This window comes from Gorilla gorilla, chromosome 5 (assembly GCF_029281585.2).
Source record: "Gorilla gorilla gorilla isolate KB3781 chromosome 5, NHGRI_mGorGor1-v2.1_pri, whole genome shotgun sequence".
Lineage (NCBI taxonomy): Eukaryota > Metazoa > Chordata > Mammalia > Primates > Hominidae > Gorilla > Gorilla gorilla.
In genome coordinates this window covers 71,908,015-71,929,606 of record NC_073229.2, presented here as the reverse complement: position 1 = coordinate 71,929,606, position 21,592 = coordinate 71,908,015, and the positions used below count along the sequence as shown (strand labels likewise).

Below are 21,592 nucleotides of genomic sequence, written 5' to 3'. Positions count from 1 at the left end.
TACCTGAACACATTAAATAATCTTTTCTGGTGTTCTTACTTGTAGTTGCACCCTATTTAACCTATCACCAGATTGAACTTTTAAAATCTGATCACCTATGCTCAAGACCTGATCATTGGTTTCTTTGTGTCTACCATGAACTACAGATACTTCCTTCATGACGAGGCCCCTCTCTTGCTATCTAGTCTCATACCCCTCATCCCCTATTTTTTAAGTTTCAGTAATACTTTGTTCAATCTCAACCTTCTTGCCAGCATTGCCAGCATTCTAGCTATTGTGGTTTCTTGCCAATCCTCTCTTGCCAATCAACTTGGCAAAACCTTCATTCTTAAACCAATCCCAGCAACTGCCATTATGTTTCTAGACCTAGTCTACTAAAAGTTGCTATAAGAAAAAGAAAATTGATACCACTTGTTAATAGGACCACAGCACCTATTTTGCAAACCATCCTGTACAAGGGCGCAAGCTGAGTGGGGCTGGTTTCCCCTGCACTGAATTCCCCTGCAGAAGGGGAGGTTTTCTCAATTCACATATGGGCTGGCTGAGTCACTGTAGACTGGTGAAAGCACAAGTTCAATGTCTGTAGTCTCAGCTGGGTCCTGCACCTCTCAATTTTTTGGTTGGTTGATTTGTGTTTTCTTTTTTGTTGTTGTTGTTTGGACCTTGGCTTCCTCTACTGTTCTGATGAACAGCTTTTCCAAAAACTTTACATTCTCCACAAACCCTTAACCTACTATTTCTCCCATTATGCTCAACAGATGGCCTAGATTTCTTTACTCCAAGGAAAATTGAGATTACCAGGAAAGTGAATTTTGGTAGTATCACCTTCATTCCCTTTCCCTCATTCTAAGGAAAGATGAATGAAAAAACCTTTCGCTTTGTAAAAGGTGAATTCTGCTTGTGTACTCTGAATCACAGCAGCTCTTGCCTTCTTAGAAATCTCATTTCATCAGTTATTCCCCATAACCTATGTACTTATCCTTTTTAATTTTTTCCTAGCTCCCTGATCCTAACATAGATATAAAACATAAGTTCTCTCAATCTTTTAAAAACATGATAATAAATATCATTGTGGTGAATAGTGAAAGTACCCACAATTCTCTGTTCTTTCCCATTCATTCCATCATAAACGCAGTCTTTTGTTCCACCTTTTAATCTGGATAGCCAAATGACTTGTTTTGGCCCATACAACATTATCAGATGCAATACAAGAAGCAGTATCTTGAAAAATATTTATGCATTGAGGCTTACTGGCTTGTTACATGCAGAACATTGCCATAATATGAATGAGCTCAGGCTAGTTTACTGGAAGATACAAGACCACATCTCAGCATACAACTACTCAGCCACCAGACAGCTAACCAGCCACCAGCTAACCCAACAGCCAATCACTGACATGGGTAGGTCACAGCAAAGATTAACTGAATCTAGCCCATATCTGCAGAACCACCTAGCTGAAAACAGCCCAAATTATTGACCAAAAAATTTTTGAGCTAAATAAAATATTGTGTTTTAAAACACTAAATGCTGGCATGGTTTGTTAAGCAACAAAAGCTAACTGACAAAAACGAATATATACATACATATCCCAAGCTCTTTCTTGATCCTATATTTCCCATAATTACAGGCCTATGTTGTTTTCTTCTCAGTCAAGTCTGTACAGTATAATCACTGCCCTGAGTTTCTTATTTCTTGTAGTCTGCACACCCTAAAATGACTACCCAAAGAGTCCCAGCCTTATAGAATTCCTTCCTTTTAAGTGTGGGTGGAAATGGTTACTTGCTTCTAACTGATAGAATATGACAGAGGTGAAGGAATTTTTCAAATGCAACAAAGGTCCCTAATCAGGTTACTTTAAGTTAACTAAAAGGGAGGTTTATCCTGCGTGGGTGTGACCTAATCAAGTGAGCTCTTTAAAAAAAATAAAAATAAAAAAAAAGGTCTTTGGAATTAGAGACTCAAAGCAGCAGAGATACTTTTTCTCTGTTGCTGGCTTTAAAAGGCAAGCTGCCATGAATTCCACAGCCTCAAGGAAATAAATTCTGCCAACCCGACTGACACCTTGATTTCAACCTGGTGAGAGACCCTGAGCAAAGAACATGGCTCAGACATATCCAGACATCTGATCTACAGAAACCAGGAGAAATAGGTAAATTTGTGAAGCCACTACATTTGTGGTAAGCTATTGTACAACAGAAAACTAATACACTTCCCACTAACTTCTTAACAGATATCTCCTCCACCCTTACATGGAAAACTGTTACCACTAACATCTACAATGGTTTATTTTTCCTAAACCCAACAGGCACTTGAATCGCTTACCTTTTCTGATTTCTTTTCAGAGTTTGACTCTTCTAATCTGTCACTCCTTTTCAAAACTTTTATTTATGGCCTCTATTTCATTACTCTTTCCTAGTGTATTTCCTATCTTCTGATGAGTCCTTTTCATATTCCTTCTCATCTTCCACCCTGTTCTTATGTGCTGGTACTTCCTTCCCTATTACCTTTCTGGAATGCCAAAAATGTATTCATCCTTCAAATTTCAGCAACACTGCCTCTGTGAACTCTTTCTGATGGTCCAGGCTGACTTAGGCATCCTCCCCGTAGGCTTCCCACTGTTTTCTGAGCATGCAACCTAATACAGTTTTTTCTGAGCATGCACATACACTTTTTAAATTCCTTAAAGGCAGATCATATGTCTATGTACCCCTAGTGTCTAGTGCCTAGCCTACTACCTTCATACAGGAATAAAAAATAAATAAATAAAATGTCTAGTAGATGAAGGAACAGAAGGATACAGAAGTGGAAACATAGTTTCTCCTTGAAGAGGGTCTGACCCCTCCCTCAGCAATTGCCCCCTCTTATTCTGCTCTAGACTGTGGGCAGTGAGGATGGGCAGGTGGTAGGAAGAACATTGCCTCTGACCTCTGATTCAGTCGTTACCTCCCCAGCCAAGTTCTGACATCAACAAATTCTTAAGTTCTGACATCAACAAGTCAGGAGACTCTCTTCTTAAAAGCCTACATCATCTTTCTGCTGGAATTGTCAAAGCGACTTGATTTTCCAGATATGTTCTTCCTTTGTACCTGGTTAATGGTACAAATTAACCCACCCAGAGGAAATAACAAGCTACCATTCAGGGACTATAGGGATTCTGCCAGCATCAGAGCAGAGCCTGGAGCTTCTCACTGATTCATAAAAATTCTCCTAAGTGCATCTAGTCTCATTCACCATGAAAGGTAACAAGATAAAAAGAGGGAATCATGTACTCACCCTAAGCAAGAAACGAAATGGAGAGGTAGCAGTGGGAAGATCACTGGAGAAAAGTTATTTTAAAAAAAATCACTGGTCAGGGATTTTTCCATTGCCTAAAAGAATGTAGGGCCTCTAAATTTTTAATCCTACCCAACTGCCCAAAACAATTATATGACCAAGAAGGCCCATGTAGAATCTGAATTACTACTTAGTCACCTCTCACCTATTCTTGCACGGTCAGGCCCCAGGTGGCTCTGTTCTGCATGCAAAGAGCCATCCAGCTGATGGCCATGAACACTTCACTTCCCAGCTTCTTAATATAAATGTGCAAATTTTCAGCAAGTACTTTGGCATTCCAAGCTAGTCCTCCAGCAGTTAGCTGAATCCAACATGAACGTTTAACCTCCCAGCTTCTTTCAAGGTTTTCAACCTCTAAATCTCTCGGGTCAGAAGCTATAGATTATTTGCTTAAGTAAGAGCAACAGCACTAACTCTAAGGCAGGAGTCCTAGGTGCTCTTCCACACTCTATTATCATTTTCTTTCAGCTTTGAATGCTCACTAAGAGGGTTTAGGTAATGTCTATTCTCTATTTATATCAGAAGATCATGTGAAAAGGAGGATCATTCATTCATTTATTCATTCATTCATCAGACACTTTTTAAGCATCCACAGTATTCCAGGCATTGTATTAGGTGATGGGAAGCAGAAGTGAGAAAAATATTTTTTGTCAAGTTCAAGGGGTTCAGGAATCTAGTGGGGTAAGACAGACACATGAAGGCTATTGTAATAAGTATGCTGGTATGAATAGGGTATTTCATTATAAAGTTGAGGCCTGGGGGTATATGGAGGGTTTCTATGTCTAATGCCCCATCCAAATAACTTACTGTAATCCCTTTTCTATGAATCCATGAAATCTAGTTATTTAATAAACATATATGCTAGTGTCCAGATTCCTCAGAATGTCATGTCAGGACCTCCATTATTTAGCCCCAGTCAGTTCTTTTGGTTTTATTTTCATGTTCCACATTCCTCTCCCCAGTTCTTACTTCTGAGCTACATTTGAAAAAGGTGTGAAACTCTCCTTCTCCACATGTTCCTTACTTTGTGCACCCCCCCCCCCAAAAAAAAACAATGCTGCCATCTCAGACTTCTTAGATACAGTAAATTATTTATTGAGAGCCTACCACTGGCCAGGCACTATTCTAGGCACTTTGCATGTATTATCTCATTTAATCTTCACAAGGAAGGTTGATATATTATCAACTCATTTTACAAATGAGAAAACTGAGGTTTATGATTTCAAGTAACTCACCCAGAGGAACATAGCCAGTCAATTGCCCATCTCATTTTGGTTTTCCCATATCACCCCTCCAATGCACGACCTCCCTTTCCTTACCTCCATCCATTTCTCAAACTGATTTCTGTCCCCATAATCTCACTCACACTGTTCCCACCAAGGTCACCAAATGACCTCCTCATTTCAAGATTTAATGGACTCAGGGGTCCTACTTTATTTTACCTTGTTTTATATTCTACTATAGACTCCTCTTTTTGGAAAGTCTCATTAGTTTCCGCTGCATAAAACCACTCTCTCAGACATCTTTGGTTCACCTCTTAGATGGAAAAAGACACCTAGGTTTCTCATTGGCTCTGTTTTTTCATAGGTGCTTTTATACTTTTCTGTTTCCTGGCTTGAATCCTGTCTTCTTACTTTTACCTTCTCTCCCTGAGTAAATTCCCATCACTTTAACTTATATGACGAATATCTCCAGTCTCCCTTCTCTCTCCTATGTCCAGGATTCACACTTCCAACTTCTTTCTAGATATCATCATATAGTGCCACCAAGGCATCTGAAACTCAACATCAGATGTCTAATCTCTTCCCATCCCCACCCAAGATCTGTTATTCATTCTTCAATTAATGATGCCAACATTCATCCAATGAGGTAATAAACTTCATTCATGCTTAACTTTTCCCATATATTGTCAATGAACAAGTTCAGCTAATTCTACCTCATCAGGCTCTCTGTCTATTCCCACAGTCACTATCTTAGCTCCAAACTTTATCATAGGTATTTCAGACGAATCACTGTGTTGTATGTGTATTCACCTCTCCTGTAACTCTAATACTACCCCCAGAAAATTCTTAGACTTTTACATGAACATTCAAGTCTCTTTTTTCTGAATTTTATTTAAGAGGATTTTGATTCAACAGCTTATTTTATATAACATGTTTACTTTTGACATGCTTTGAAATTATTGAGTGATTTTTTTAACGTAAGATACTTTTACTTAAACATGCCACTTCAGGAAGCACTTGGGGAGTTTATCATTCAACCCAATATTTATATTGACTATGTCCCTGATAATATGCTAACCACTGTAGGGGACAAAAAGTTTAATAAAACTAAATTTAACATGGGCTTTACCTGTAAAAACTTTACAATCTGTTAGGGGAGATAAGACTTGTATCTAAATAGCTATAGTACTGCCTATGATAATTATAAAATACATACAGAAAAAAAGCTATCAGAATAATGTTGGGAGAGAGATTGCTTTCACTGAGAGAACAAAACAGCTTCATGAAGGTGTCAATATCTGAGCAAGGACTTCACAGTTGAAAAGATATGCGATCTTTTGAATATTTCATTTTTTTCACTCACCTTATTGAACCCCCTTTATATGTAAGGCACTGCATTAAGTGCTAGGGATACAGAAATTAACAAGGGACCAGAACTTGATTTAATGTAGTTTTCAGCCAGTGAGGAAAAAAGATAAAAGTAAATTATTACAACAGAATGAAAAGGAATTATAATGGAGAATTTTTCCCCCACTAAAAGCTATAAAATAATAAAGAAAATCACAAACATGAACAAGAACTAACTCCTTTCCAAAGGGAACATCTTTAAGAGGAGATGCTACTTGAACTGAGCTTAAATTATCAAGTAGCCTAGGTCAAAATGGAGAAGAGCTAGGGAAAGAAGGAAGCATTTGACCAGAGGAATCAAGGGCTCAGAGATGGGAAGGTATGAAGTATGTACTTTGGTGATTGTTCAGGAGAGCTGAAGAAGAGAGGTAAAAGATGTAGATAGAAAAAGACACCTAGGCTAGGTCATGGAAAGGTTAAAGGCCAGACTAAGAAGTGAAGACATTTCTTAGGAATAGCTTATCAATGACTAACCAATAGAGGTAACTTACAGACAATTCTATATATGGATTCATTTTCACCAGGTAGACTAGAAATTTACTTGACTGTATTTCTGATTAAAAATTTGATATTGTTGGCATCAAGCAGCCCAATCGTGTAATTTTTTTTTAGACTTTGTACATTACAGCTCACTATATTAAACTTCCAGACTGCTTTCTTTGGTGCACTGGTCATTTCTCCTTAGTTTACACTTGTGGCAATGGTCATCTTATTTTTATTTCATGATGACCTACAGTTCACTCAAGTGGATTATTATAGGAAATGGAAACAAGAGCAATGGTAATTGTTCAAATAATTGGTAATTGGTCAAACACTTTAGGATCTAGTATTCCACCATTACTGGTAATCATAATCTTCAGCCACAATTAATATATGAGGTTGAGCTCTGCTTTTTTATTTAGAGCTCTAATAACATGAACGATAACCTGCTCCTAAATAACCTTTTTTGGAAAAAATATTTTAAAGGACATATTCAGTCTCTAGATTCACTTCTGTATATTTGAACACACAAAAATAAAAATAAATGGCCAATTCAGGGGGAAAAACTATCAGTTGGAGAAAGAGTAAATCAAAGACCCAACAATTGCTTTGTTAATTTTTTATTAATACATTTTCTTCTCAAAGAAGTCACCTAAAGCTGTCCTCCCCTAACAATGGAAATTTGCACATTTCTACATCTCCAGCTATTTCATTATCTTTTCTGAGGCAAGAAAGAAATATTTAAACCTATCACAGCATATTGGGAATACATTTAATTATATGATTATAATATTTTGTTCCAATACCTAGCTAAGAACGAACTTCAAGAAGAAATAAATGTTTTAGCCCAGTAAAAATGTGAGTACCGCAGTATGTGTCTTTTACTACCAGAAGACAATACAAGATACTAGATGCTTGAAGATAATAAAAATGCAGCATCAGAAACTCAGTGAAGCCTACAGAAATAAAGATGGTGTGGCACCAAAACTCCAATGCTCATTCTACCATTTTGCATTGGTCCTGTCCTAGTGACGCAAAAAGACCAACACGCCAGTAAAAATGTCCTTTAAACTACTTTGGGTTGATTGCAAATGCCTCGTCTATTAGATCCTAAATGGGACATCTGGGTAACAATTCGTGGTCATTGTCAAGAAGTTAGAGCTCTGCATCCACTACCTACCTACTCCCAAAGCCAGCGTCTGCATTCCTAACATTCTAACTACACTTCGTCAGTCACCTTACATTTTCATTATAGCAAATAGCCAGTCAATGGCAAATTATTCTATTTTTCAACTTCAAAATGCCTCCTTGTCCGCATCCTTTCTTTCCTGCCATCACAGATGTGGGTCTTCTCCTATTGTACCAGACTCTCTCTACCCTAAAAGAACCATTCAATCTTGCCACTAAGTTTTGCGGTGGTATATTTTCCCCCTCTCACTGAGGTCAACCCCACCCTGGTGGCTTCCAGGACCACAAAAGATGTTTTCCTTAGGATACACAGGGGAAAATTATTTTTTTACTCTTATTTCCTAGTTTATCCTTTTACTAGTCTTTTACTAATTTAAAATCAATGGGTCTACCTCTAATGTCCAATTACCGTCTTTTCACTAGATCTTTCTTACGTCTGAAATATGCTTCTTGATGGACCCAGCTCACCAAGCACACTCTTCTTGACTAAAGAAACTCCTCATATCAACCTTCTCCAAGAATTATTTAAAGGAAAGAGGTAGTATTCTCCCAAATTTACTCCAGCTAAATGTTTTACATTTTCTCTTCAGCCAATTCACAGCATAATTGCTTAATCCTTTTTATCTTATATATTTATTATCTATGTTTACACTATGATGATTTATTATCCTGAGATAATGGTTTTTTAAATATATTTTTCTTTGAAAGTTTTGTCTGCCTTAAACAGGATGGCCTTTGCAGACCGCCCAAGACAAAGGGTGCATAAACACTTTTTTTTCCTTATGGACAGCAGGAACACAAAACCTACCTGCCCATGCTTTTGCTGAGGGGCCATCCCATGAAGCATTTCAGGATGTGATGAGGTCTTGAGATCTGTTCCCTGTGTTTTGGGACGCACTACATCAGAGACCAGACTGGACGAGATTGCTAGAGACTTGGGCCGGACAGCTGCGGTGCCAATCCCCGCTGGGGGGCCTTGTTCAACTTTTCTGCTTGTAGCCTCATCTTCCCCTTCGGAGTCCACAATAAGGACATATTCAGCTTTGAAGAGGTCACTTTGCTGCATCCCTTGAAGTTTGTTTGCTTCGAATTCCCTTCCTTGTAAAATCGTTCCACTGACCTCTGAAGGACAAGTCAATTTCGCTTGGTCTCTCTCTTGTTGGCTCCCAGCATTCAACGTCAAGTGGTCATTGGATTTAGACTGTAATAGATGTAGAGAGATAAAAGCATTGACATCAGTTTAATAAATGCTTCTTTTTTGGCTTGTACACTGAAAAGCTTAACCTCCTTATATTTTCAAAAATATATTAAATTAGGTTGACATAAGAAAGAGATTGGGTTGAAGTTAGCGGTTTATTTTTACTAGCCCACTAGCCCACCTGTTTTTCCTGGTCTAAGCCCAAACAATTTTGGGATAGTAATCAACATCAACAAGCAAACCTAACTGTTTTCAAGTAAGTCATGATACGACATTTTAAAGAGAGAGAGGGAGAGAGCAATGTTTTCCGTGAAGACATTTGTGAAACAAATGGGGATTGGGCAAGGGTTTAGTTAATGGTGAAGCAAACTGTATATCCTTTAAAAGCCAAGGGAGGAAGGAAATCCCCATTGAAAGGTTCTAAAATAATACAAAATCTCTCTAAAAAATCTGAAAGGAAAAATAAAATTGGGCAAAATGCATAGTCAGACAAAACAATCTAGGTTAATTAGGGAGAACTCATAAATAGAACACCAAAAAAGATGTAGATATTTTTAGTACAAAGCATCTTTCACTGTTTTATTTTGGATTTGTAATTCTCAGTCTTTTCCCATCCAATTTTCTGTGAATACATAGTTTACAAGACCAGGATCAAGATAGCTTTATCAAGCTACCAAACTTCTTTTTCTAAAACTATGACAGCCATGTATACTAAGATTGTGTTTAAAAGACCCAATGTCAATTTTCTTATTTTTATAATTACACTATGGTTACTATTATTCTTTTCTCTGCAGCTTTTCTGTAAGGCTAAAATTATTTCAAAATAGAAAGTTATGCCACTAAATGAAAATAAGCTAATAATTTCAACTCTGGTGGTCAATTTAATGTGTACTGTGTGTGCAGGTATTGTATGTATGAAGACAGAAGTCAAATCACTGATTAAATATAACTAAAAAGTTGATTTTATACACCCACATTATTCAGCTGATAATGAGGATACAGTCAGGATAAAACACAAATTGCCTCTGATTAAAATTTCTCTGCCCATCTTTCCCTATTTACTCTGATATTGTTTTCATTGTATTTATCACTATATGGATTTTATTACATACTTTTTCATTTTTTTCATTGCCTGCCTTCCCGATAACAAGTAAGCTATATGAATTGTCTTTATTCAGTTGGAATCCAATCATCAAGAGAATAACATATGTTCAGTAAACAGTTGCTAAGAATATAAATGAAGCCGGGCGCGGTGGCTCAAGCCTGTAATCCCAGCACTTTGGGAGGCCGAGGAGGGCGGATCACGAGGTCAGGAGATCGAGACCATCCTGGCTAACACGGTTAAACCCCGTCTCTACTAAAAATACAAAAAAAAATTAGACTACAGGCAGAGGCGCCTGTAGTCCCAGCTATTCGGGAGGCTGAGGCAGGAGAATGGCGTGAACCCGGGAGGCGGAGCTTGCAGTGAGCCGAGATCGCGCCACTGCACTCTAGCCTGGGCGACAGAGCGAGACTCCGTCCCAAAAAAAAAAAAAAAAAGAATATAAATGAATGAGGAATTACACTATTTTAATGTTGAACTGTCTAAGAGATAGGGTGAAAAATCTTTTAAAGATGTGGTTGTATATATATCATTGCAATCAGCAGATAAATATTATCATCTTAGGAAGCTCTGGAGGCTTGCAACCAAGGTTGGTTTATGTAGCTACAGTCTCACACCACTCATAAGGCCTAATTACAAAGGATCTCATTAATATTATGTAAATGAGTGCTGTAGGAAAGAAACTATCTAGAAGTGCCATATATAGTATTCATGGCCCCATTAGTCTTTGAAAGAAGATAGCAGCATTGAAAACCCCAGGATCACGGAAATATTACTATTTTCTAGATAAGATGTTTTCTTGTAGACAGGCTGAATCTGATTATTTTACTCCTTTCTAATTGTGTCAAGAATAACACAAAGTTGCCCCAATCTCATTTTATTTATAAGTAAGCAATGTTAAAACACATTTTAAAGAGAAAAACATTTTTACTCAAAATTTTGTTATTCTAACACAAGTTATTTTCAAGATTTTTAAATTTGTTTAATTTCACTTCCCATCTTGGTCTCATTTTAGATAGGTACAATCAAGATATGAACACAGTATTATATCACCTAATATTGTAAGGTTAACATTTTCGATGGAATTATCTAATTACCATCAGTATAACTTTGCCGAAGTGATGTACTATTATATTCTTAATTTTTCTGATTGTTAGATATTAGGCTTTTTTTATTTTTCCCTAATTATTTTCCTACATAACATTTTTCTTCTTTTGTAATATTTCCTTGGGATACTTTTCAAAGAGTTAGATTATTGAAAGGTTATAAACAGTTTTATAATTATAGATAAAGTATTTCCACCAAAATTGTATAAATTTACAAAACCAGCAGCAAAGTGTAAGCATGCCAATATTTCCACAACTTTCCCAACATCAGGTATCACATTTTTTAATGTTGCTAATTCATTACCTATAAATAATATCTCACTGTTTTGTCTCATATTTTCTTTTGAGATAAATTTAAACATTTTTAAATTGTGTTTTTATTTTCTTAAGAAACATTTGAGAGAATGTGCCAGGAGGCAGAATTTGTCATGTCAATAGCAAACAATAGGATGTCAAACTGAAAAAAATTGAAGATAATGCATTAGAGAGAACATGCAATTTGATAACATTTATGCTTCTGTTGCATTATTATATTTTTAGTCAAACTTAGAGTCACAGTCACCTTAATTTAAGCACAGGAAATATACACAAATTTCCAAGTCATCATTATCAAAAATTTAATATAATTGTTTGAAATTAAAAAAGAATAAAAATAATCCTACCCTATTTACAGTTTCTGGACTCTTATCACTTGATTCTTCTGGAATTTTAACAAGGAATTTAGAGGTGTCAGCCAACTGAGTATGGGTTGGTAGTCTTCTGACAGTGGGGACAAATGTGAAGATCAGAGGTTTGGCTTCAGAACCACCAGCAGAGACCTATGAGACATGTAGTTAATTAGACTTTCAGCCTTGTCAAAGGTTTATCTTGCCTTTATTCTCCATATGACATGATATTTATCTCATTTATTTTGATGAATTGCCTATTGTCCTGTGATCATGTATATGGCTGCCAAAGTAAACACCTATAAAAATAGTTATAATGAATCTGAACCTTTTTTATGATATTATTTACCAGAGAAAACAATACCACCCAGGGAAGATCCTGTTGTAGGGGATGGCATAAAACAGCAGGTTGGCAAGCTGATCAGCTGGAATCTCACAGAGCATTTCTGCCTCAGTGGGGTCATCACAAACTCATCATCTGTTCTGTTTCAAAACTGGCTTTCATCCATCTAACCCTGGGTTAGCAGGTTCAATTTATTAACTCATAATCAATAAGCATGCAAGAAAATCCCCACATTTATCATTAACAAGAATGCCAAAATGCAAATTTAAAGTTGAAAGTATGCCTATCAGAATACCAATGCTACTCTTAAAGATATACCTTCTCCTTCATTTATTCTTCACTTTTTCAAAAATAATTGTATGAAGTATTTGCTGTGTGACAGGTACTCAGGAGGTAGGGAAACAACGGTGAACAGGAAACAGTCAGTAGACTACTCACAAGCAGAAAAAAGATAAGACTACTAAGGGAACAGTGATGAAGAGTGCCTACCCAACCCATGAAGCTTCATAATAGGTAGCACCTGAAATGTAAGTCCAGTTGAAAAGGAGGATAGGGAGATCCCAAGCTGAGAAAAGGAGATGAGTGGAAGCATGGAAAGTAGCAGCAGTGGAGAGTGTATCAAGCTTGGACTTTGTTCTGTTAACATTGTTGATTGAAAAATGACATAGTCATATTAGAATTGTAGATAGATAAAATCTAGTTTTAAAAGTCACAAGCCAGCCGGGAGCGGTGGCTCACGCCTGTAATCCCAGCACTTTGGGAGGCCGAGGCGGGCGGATCACCTGAGATCAGGGGTTTGAAACCAGCCTGGCTAACATGGTGAAACCCCGTCTCTATTAAAAATACAAAAAAAAATTAGCCGGGCGTGGTGGCAGGCGCCTGTAGTCCCAGCTACTCAGGAGGCTGATGCAGGAGAATGGCGTGAACCCGGGAGGCGGAGCTTGCAGTGAGCCGAGATCGTGCCACTGCATTCCAGCCCGGGCGACGGAGCGAGACTCCGTCTCAAAAAATAAAAATAAAAAAAGAAGTCGCAAGCCTAGACACAAGAATAAAAAGCCAAAAGCATAAGTTGAGGACTAAATGGAAAGGGAGAAAGAGAAGACAGTACTGTAGATTTCTCTTTTAAGAAGTTTGCATGAGAAGTACAAAGAGAGGTTGAGAGTAATTAGAGAGCAAATTAGAGTCAACACGGTGCTTTTGTTTGCTTTATAATAAACTGAACATATCTATATACTAGGGGATGGGTGAGAGTAGAGAAGGAAAGGGGAGCAAAACCCTGAAGGAAGCAGGTGAAATAAGTTACAGCAACAACAAAAGGAACATGCTCTCCTTTGAGACTGGAGAAAATAGACTAAGACGTAGAAGAGCTCACAAACGTGGTAAAGTGGTGGAAATGGAAAGAGTGGGAAGATGATGAGAACCACTTTTGTTGTAGATAAAACTGTATGTATTTGTCATGTACAACATGATGTTGTGAAATATATATACTCTTGGAATAGTTAAATCTAGTTAATTAACAAATACAGTTCCTCACGTAATTATCATTTTTTTGGTGAGAACACTTAACATCTATTATCTTTGCATTTTTCAAGAATACAATATATTGTCATTAACTATAGTCACCATGCTGTACAATAGATCTTGTGAACTTATTTCTTCTATCTAACTGTAATTATATATATTTTGACCAACATCTCCTCAAGTCCCCTCCCTCCTACCAACCACAGCCTCTGGTAACCACTATTTTACTCGTTACTTCTATTAGATCAACTTTTGAAAATTCTACATATGTGTGAGATCATGCAGTATTTGTCTTTCTATAACTGGCTTATTCCACTTAACATAACATCCTCCATGTTCATCTGTGTTGCTGCAAATGACAGAATTCCATTCTTTTCATAGCTGAATAGTATTCCATTGTGTATATGTACTACATTTTCTCTATCCATTCATCCATTGATAGAAACCTAGTTTAATTCTATATCTTAGTTACTGTGGATACTGCTGTAATAACATAAGAGTGCAGATATCTCTTCCATATACTTATTTCATTTCGTTTGGCTATATGCCCAGTAATGGGATTGCTAGATCATATGGTAGTTGTATTTTTAATATTTTGAGGAACCTCCATACCATTTCCACAATGAACACTCTCACCAACTGTGTATAAGTGTTTCCTTTTCTTACATTCTCACCAACACTTATGCTTTGTTTTTCTGATAATAGCCATTCTAACAGGAGGGAGGTAACATCTCACTGTTTTCATTGGCATTTTCCTGATGATTAGCAACAATGAGCATCTTTTTTGTTATGAGCATCATTTTCATTCATACCTATTGGCCATATACCTGTTGGCCATTTGTGTGTCTTTTGAGAGATGTCTATTCAGATGTATTGCCCATTTTTTAATTGGATTGTTGTCTTACTATTGAGTTGTTTGAGGTTTTTTTAGTATTTTTTGGTTACTAACCCTTTATCAGATGTAAAATTTACAAATATTTTCTCCCATTCTGTAGGTTGTCTCCTCACTCTGTTGATTGTTTCCCTTGCTGTACAGAAGCTTTTTAGTTTGCTAAAATCCTATTTATCTATTTTTGCTTTTTTTGCCTATACTTTTGAAGTCATATCCAAAAAATTATTGCACAGACCAATGTCATAGAACTTTCCCGCTATGTTTTCTTCTAGCAGTTTCATAGTTTCTGGTCTTACATTTAAGTGTTTAAAATGTTTTGTATATGGTTAAAGACAGAGGTCCAGTTTCATTCTTCTGCATGTGGATACCCATTTTCCCAATACCACTTATTGAAGAGACTGACTTTTCCCCATTGTGTGTTCTTGGCACCTTTATCAAACATCAGTTGGCTGTAAGTGTGTGGATTTATTTCTGGACTCTCAGCTGGAACTCTCAGTTCCATTGGTCCATGTGTTGGTTTTTACGCCAGCATCGTGCTATTTTGGTTACTATAGCTTTGTAGTAGTATACTGTGAATTCAGGCAGTGTGATCCCTCCAGCTTTGTTCTTGTTGCTCAAATTGCTTTGGTTATTCAGGCTCTTGTGTAGTTCCATAAGAATTTTATTATGTTTTAATTCTGTGAAGAATGTCATTGGTATTTTGATAGGAGTTGCGTTGAATCTGTAGATCACTTGGGGTGTTAGAGGCATTTTAACAACACTTATTCTTCCAGTTCATGAACACAGTATATCTTTCCATTTATTTGTGCCTTTCTCAATTTCTTTCATCAATGATTTTTGTTGTTGTTGTTGTTGTTGTTGCTGTTGTTGTTGTTGTTGTTTTGAGACAGAGTCTCATTCTGTCACCCAGGCTACAGTGCAGTGGCACGATCTCGACTCACTGCAAGCTCCACTCCTGGGTTCATGCCATTCTCCTGCTTCAGCCTTCCGAGTAGCTGGGACTACAGGCGCCCGCCAACACACCCAGCTAACTTTTTGTATTTTTAGTAGAGACGGGGTTTCACCATGTTAGCCAGGATGGTGTCGATCTCCTGATCTCGTGATCCGCCCATCTCGGCCTCCCAAAGTGCTGAGATTACAGGTGTGAGCCACCACACCCAGCCCTAAAATTTTTTATATATAAGATCCTGTCATCTGCAAACAAGGTCAATTTAACTGCTTCCTTTCCAAATTGGATGCCTTTTATCTCTTTCTTTTGCCTAATTGCTGTGGCTAGGACTTCCAGTCCTGTGAGGAATAGAAATAGTGAGAGTGAGCCGGGCATGGTGGCTCACGCCTGTAATCCCAGCACTTAGGGAGGCCGAGGTGGGTGGCTCACAAGGTCAGGAGATAGAGACCATCCTGGCTAACACGGTGAAACCCCTTCTCTACTAAAAATACAAAAAATTAGCCAGGCATCGTGGCGGATGCCTGTAGTCCCAGCTACTTGGGAGGCTGAGGCAGGAGAACAGCACGAACCTGGGAGGCAGAGGTTGCAGTGAGCCTAGACCGGCCACTGTGCTCCAGCCTGGGCAACACAGCTGGACTCCATCTTAAAAAAAAAAAAAAAAAAAAAAAAAAAAAAGACAGAAATAGAGTGGCATCCTTGTCTTTTTTCCAAATCTTATAGTAAAACCTTTCAGCTTTTCCCCATTCAATACGTTAGCTATGGATTTGTCATATAGGGCCTTTATCATGTTGAGGTACATTCTGTCTATACCTAATTTGTTGAGAGCTTTTATCATGAAGGAATGTTAAATTTTGTCAAATGCTTTTCTTCATTTATTGAAATAATCATACATTTTATGTTTTTAATTCAGTTAATGTGATGTATCGGATTTATGGATTTGCATATTTTGTTGAACCATCCTTGCTTCCCTGAGATAAATCCCACTTGATCTTGGTAAATAATCTTTTTAATGTGCTCTTGAATTCAGCTTATTAGCAGTTTGTTGAAATTTTTGCATATATGTTCATCAGGAATATTGGCCTGTAGCTTTCTTTTCTTGTTGTGTTGTTGTCTGGTTTTGGCATCAGGGTAATGCTAGTCTCATAGAATGAGGTTGGAAGTATTCCTTCCTCCTTAATATTTTTGGAATAGTTAGAGGAGAATTGTTCTTAGTTCTTCTTTAAATGTTTGGTAGGATTCAGCAGTGAAGCCATCAGGTCTGGGCCTTTCTTCAATGGGAGATATTTTATTGCTGATTCAACTTTCTTATTCATGACTGTTCTGTTCAGATTTTCTATTCTTCATAATTCATTCTCAATAGGTTGTATGTGTCCAAGAGTTTATCAATTTCTGGAAGCTTATCCAATTTGTTGGTATATAATTATTTACAGTAGTGTTCTATGATACTTTGTATTTCTGTGGTATAAATTATAATGTCTCCCTTTTATTCTCTGATTCTATTTATTTGTCTAAAGATTTGTCAAATTTATCTTTCCAAAAACCAATTCTTTATTTTATTGAGCAATCACTCTTGATATAATTAATTTTCATGATAAAATCAGTCCCTTCTTGTCAGAGTAACACTGCCCTGCCACCTCCATTCCCCTGTCAGAAGAAATATGACATGCCCTGGCAAGTCTCTCACTCCCTCTCCCTTCAATCCCTGCCACCTTTTTATGCCTTGAACTGCTCAGACCTTATGACCTTATGAGCATGCCTTTTAACCCAGTTCGTGTCAGTGCCCACGAGAAACCCTAGGCTCTGTATCATCCCTCCATTCCTGTATGCTATGCACATTCCTAGTTCTGTTCCCATCTTGCACCCTGCTCCAACTCTCAAAACCTTTTCACTGTATACCTTCTGGAATTCAGTGAGCAATTAAAAAAATCTTACATATCTGTATCTTATTTTCAAAATACTCCCTTCACTTTCTAGTTATAACTAAAACATGGTTCTCTCTGAAGAACTCTATTTCAATGATAAATGTTTTCTCTCACACTCCTGCACCACTGGGCCTGGAAGTAAAATAGGTGTCCTCCTTGCTTATCTTTACTGCTTCCAGACTATTCTTCTCTCTTGTCTAAAAACTTCCAGCTTTGAATCTCATGTCATCAGTCTATACCCTTCACAATCTCTCTTAGCTGCAGTCATCTTTCCACACCCGTATAAAATGCTTCTTTCCTTAAAGATTCAGTTTCTGGTTCAATGCCACTCTTCTTAACCCAATGCTTTGTATAATACCCAGTATTATATCTCAATGGGTAATTTTTATAATATTGTATTTCCTTGACCTCTATTCTTCCTTGCCTCTCACATCCCTAGCCTAGCCCAATAGCTGCAAACCTTCCGTAATTTGTTTCTTCGTTCTCTGACCATCACTTTTTATCGCTCCATCCTATCCCCCTAGTAGTCCAACTCTAACATTTTTTAACTTCACCATGATTTAAATCTACTGATTCTTCCACCATTATTTTCCTACATTTGTCTTCTTAACCAGCTTCAAAAACCAAGTTGACCACAGTTACTCTTTTGGATACCCCTCAAATCCCTTGTCCTCCTTTATATCATCATCCTGTTTGACTACATTACAGCCCTCATTAAGTCTAATCCCTTACCTACTCTATTTCTGCACCAGGAAGGTAAACATGCCTGGGGGAAACCACACAACCACACCTACTGGTCTCACTTCATATTTACCACTCTGAGCCTCAAGAAGGCTTTTCAATGCTGCCCAGCAATCGTACTATACTTCCATAGCCCATTCACTCTTCCACTGGCCTAGAAAACTCTTTCACACTTTTTCCCCTTTCTTCAAACCTCTAACATCTCTCCCACATTCTCACTTGGAGCTGATGACTTTGTTTCCTATTTCGTTAAGGTAATGGAAGCAATCAGAAAAGAATTTTCAAGGCTCCCAACACCACATTTATTCACACATCTGCATCTCTGCCCTTTTTTATGGCCTTCAGTCCTACTACTATGCTCCTAGTAAAACCAACCCTCACTGTAATACTTTGCCTTCTACTTACTTTCATTTATTCAATGGGGTCTTATTAAATGCCTACTAAATGCTAGGCACTGTTCTAGGGGTTGGTGCCATAACAGTGAACAAAAATCCCTACCCTCATGGAGTTTATATTCTGGTGGAGGGAAACAGACAGTAGACAAATAAATACACAACATATGTAGTACTATTTTCATAAACGCTATGAAGACTTGATATAAGTCTATTGCAATAACCCATAGGAGAAAAACTGGTGAGTTGAATGCAGTTTGCTACAGTAATAGTGGTAAGAACTGTTAAGATTCTGGCTACATTTTAAAGATAAAACTTAAAATTTGTTGAAAAATTGGAAGTGGAATATGAGAGATACATAAAAATCAAGATGGGTAGACAAATTTTGAACTGAATAACTGCAAGAAATGAGATATTATTCACTGAAATGGGGAAGACAATAGTTGAAGCTGGTTTGAGAATAACGATCAAATTTTGTGTGCCCAATATACAACCAAGTGGAAATGTGAGTATGTGAGTCAAGTTTACAGGAAATTCTGTGCTGGGGATACAATTACTAGAGTTGTTAACCCATAGATGATATTTAAAACCAGGAGACTAGATGAGATCAATAAAGATGTAAACACAAATAGAAAAATAAGAGGCTTAAGGCCAAACCCTACAGACTCTAACATTGAGTGATCCACCAGCTGAGGAAGAACTAGCCAAGGTGGCCTGGGAGTTTTAAGGAAGATTTTAAAAGGCTGAAACATCACTGACAGTAGTCGGAAAGAGGGCTGACCAGAAACAAAATTTCTCACAGTCTACACTGAGGACCCAGTCCAAATATAAATCCAGGAACAGTGAGGCAATTTGCTTGGCTGTTTGATAGTCTCTCAAGGAATGCTTTGCTGGTTTTGGCAGAATGTGGCAAATATAAGGAAATTAAGGGTACTGGTGAGAGTAGAGCAAATGATTGACCATGGAGTTCAGTTTGTATAGGTAAGGAGGAAGAACCCTCACGTTGAAGGAACTAGAGGTATCTGTGCTCAGGAAACAGAGTTGATACTATGATGACTGTTTGAGAGAATGGATGGGGTCATAATATGATATGAGAGTTTATTAATTTAATAATTAGAAGTGTGATAATTCCAGATGATTCTAAATTCCAGGCTTTGGCATTAAGACTGAGTATATGAAAGGAAGGGCACTGAGCTTGTGAAGATCAAGGAACTGTGAGACAAGAATATTGACAGGGTTTTAAAAACTTTTAATTTTCAATATTCTTTTCGCCTTTAAAGATATGTGTCATTATTTCCTCATTGCATCCATGTCAAAATACCTTATCATCAAAAAGTAATAAATCAGTGCTTTATATTGTAGGAAGGAACACTAGATCCCTTGTGAGATTTAAGAAGCCCACTTATCTATCAACAATACGTAATACAACAGACCTTCTAGATGTACTATCTTCTAGGGCTGTTTCATCACATGACTAATCTCATCAATATCATGATAGAAAGGAGAGTGGTTTTGGCAAGGAAATTACTGAAGTAGTTCAAATAATCCACCCCATAATTTCATTTGAGTGAGAAATAAAGATAATCCTTTAGAAGTAAAGAGGTGAAATTGCAACTTTGTCCCCAGGTTCTGTAACTAGGCCTTCCCTTATCTTTCTATGTCATGACTATAGGTCTATCTTATGTTCCATCCAAATAAAATTTAAAAAATAATATATGAAAGTCTTCATTATAAGCACCCCATGGTTACAAAATACATATAACCATTATAAACAGTAAGTAGCTTTACCTTCTAAAGCATATACAATGATGAAAATTTATTTCTTCAAACACCTTGCACAATTTGTATAATTCAGTGCTACTTAAGTATCTAAGATACAAATACAGCTCCACAACTGGTATATCACATGCTATGAACTTTTTAAAAGCTGACAGCTATAACTTTCAGTGAATAAAGTAGAAACAAAGTATGAATGAAAACTGATGCTTCAATGAATAAGGTATGCTTTTACAACAGTACTGCCTAAAAAATTTCTAAACATAACCACATGCTGACAATAAAGGCGACTGAAAAGAAGAAAACCTATTTCTTTCTAATTTATTGTTATATTTTCCTAAAGAAACATCCATATCCTACATAAAATTTCCTCACCAGTGTAAGGAAACAATTTTTTTTATTTTAGTTGAACCAATACATGATGTTATTCCAGAAAACACAGAAACAGAAAATCTAATAAAACTAAAGACTTATTCATCTTCCTGGGTTACTGTTGGAGAATAACAAGATCAGACATAAATTCCTGTCCACATACATATCTTCAGAAGAATAATCACAAAAAGGGCAATCATTTGGTATTCGCTTTTAAGCTAACAGTACAATATTAGCTCTTTTCACCACCTTTACCCAGCATCCTTAACTTACCAAGGATCTAATACTAATTTGCAAGGAATTTCAGTTGGAAAAGAATTTGAAATTACACTAACTATGCAATGCAACATTCAGATAAAGAGCCACATGTTAGCCGGTAGACTATTTAATCCCTTGTTTAGGAGAGAACAAAAAAAATTTGCTGTTTACTGCATACTGTGGCTAAGTTCCAATGTAGCGTAAGAATGAATTGCTATGGTGATGAAAAACCATTTTCCACACAAAGCAGCAACAGATGCATGTTAACAGCATTGCACTTGTTAATTGCCAATTAACGCTTTCAGTTGTCAATGTTATTCAAATATCTTAGTTTCTATCCTTGGGAAACTATTTTAGTCATAGAAATATGAGATAAAAGGATTAAAATCTTTTTCTAAATACACTTTGAAATGCTCAAAATCTCTAAGAACGTCATCTTCTCACCGGATAGCCTAATAATTTGAGAAACTGTTTTCCCGCATGCCACGCAGGCTAACAGCTCCTTTGCTCAGTTTTGGGCTGTAATGCCTTCCTTTCTTATATTTCCCTAAAAGTTCTCTTCCTTCAGATGTTGACACCCACACTCGCAGATGGCCTCTAGCCTCCTGTTAAGGCATTACAGGGTATCTTACATTATCACTGTGCCAAGGGCAATCCTGAGCATTTTCTTTGCCCAATGAGCAGTTTTGTCTTTATCAGCTCACCCTTTTCTCTAAGTGAAGAT

General features: G+C 37.1%; 1 protein-coding gene across 10 annotated transcripts in view; it reads right to left on the bottom strand.

Annotated features, from left to right (window-relative positions):
- MLIP (muscular LMNA interacting protein) overlaps positions 1 to 21,592 on the bottom strand; it is a 243,042-nt gene that overhangs the window by 131,452 nt on the left and 89,998 nt on the right. For 9 of the 10 annotated variants that reach the window (XM_055391124.2, XM_004044223.5, XM_055391123.2 and 6 more), the window contains exons 2-3: positions 11,700 to 11,855; positions 8,440 to 8,832 (exon numbers count right to left, since the gene is read on the bottom strand). In XM_055391124.2, the coding sequence (XP_055247099.1) occupies positions 8,440 to 8,832; positions 11,700 to 11,855 (549 nt within the window). The remainder of the gene's footprint in view (positions 1 to 8,439; positions 8,833 to 11,699; positions 11,856 to 21,592) is intronic. The other variant, XM_055391119.2, reaches the window with a different exon arrangement.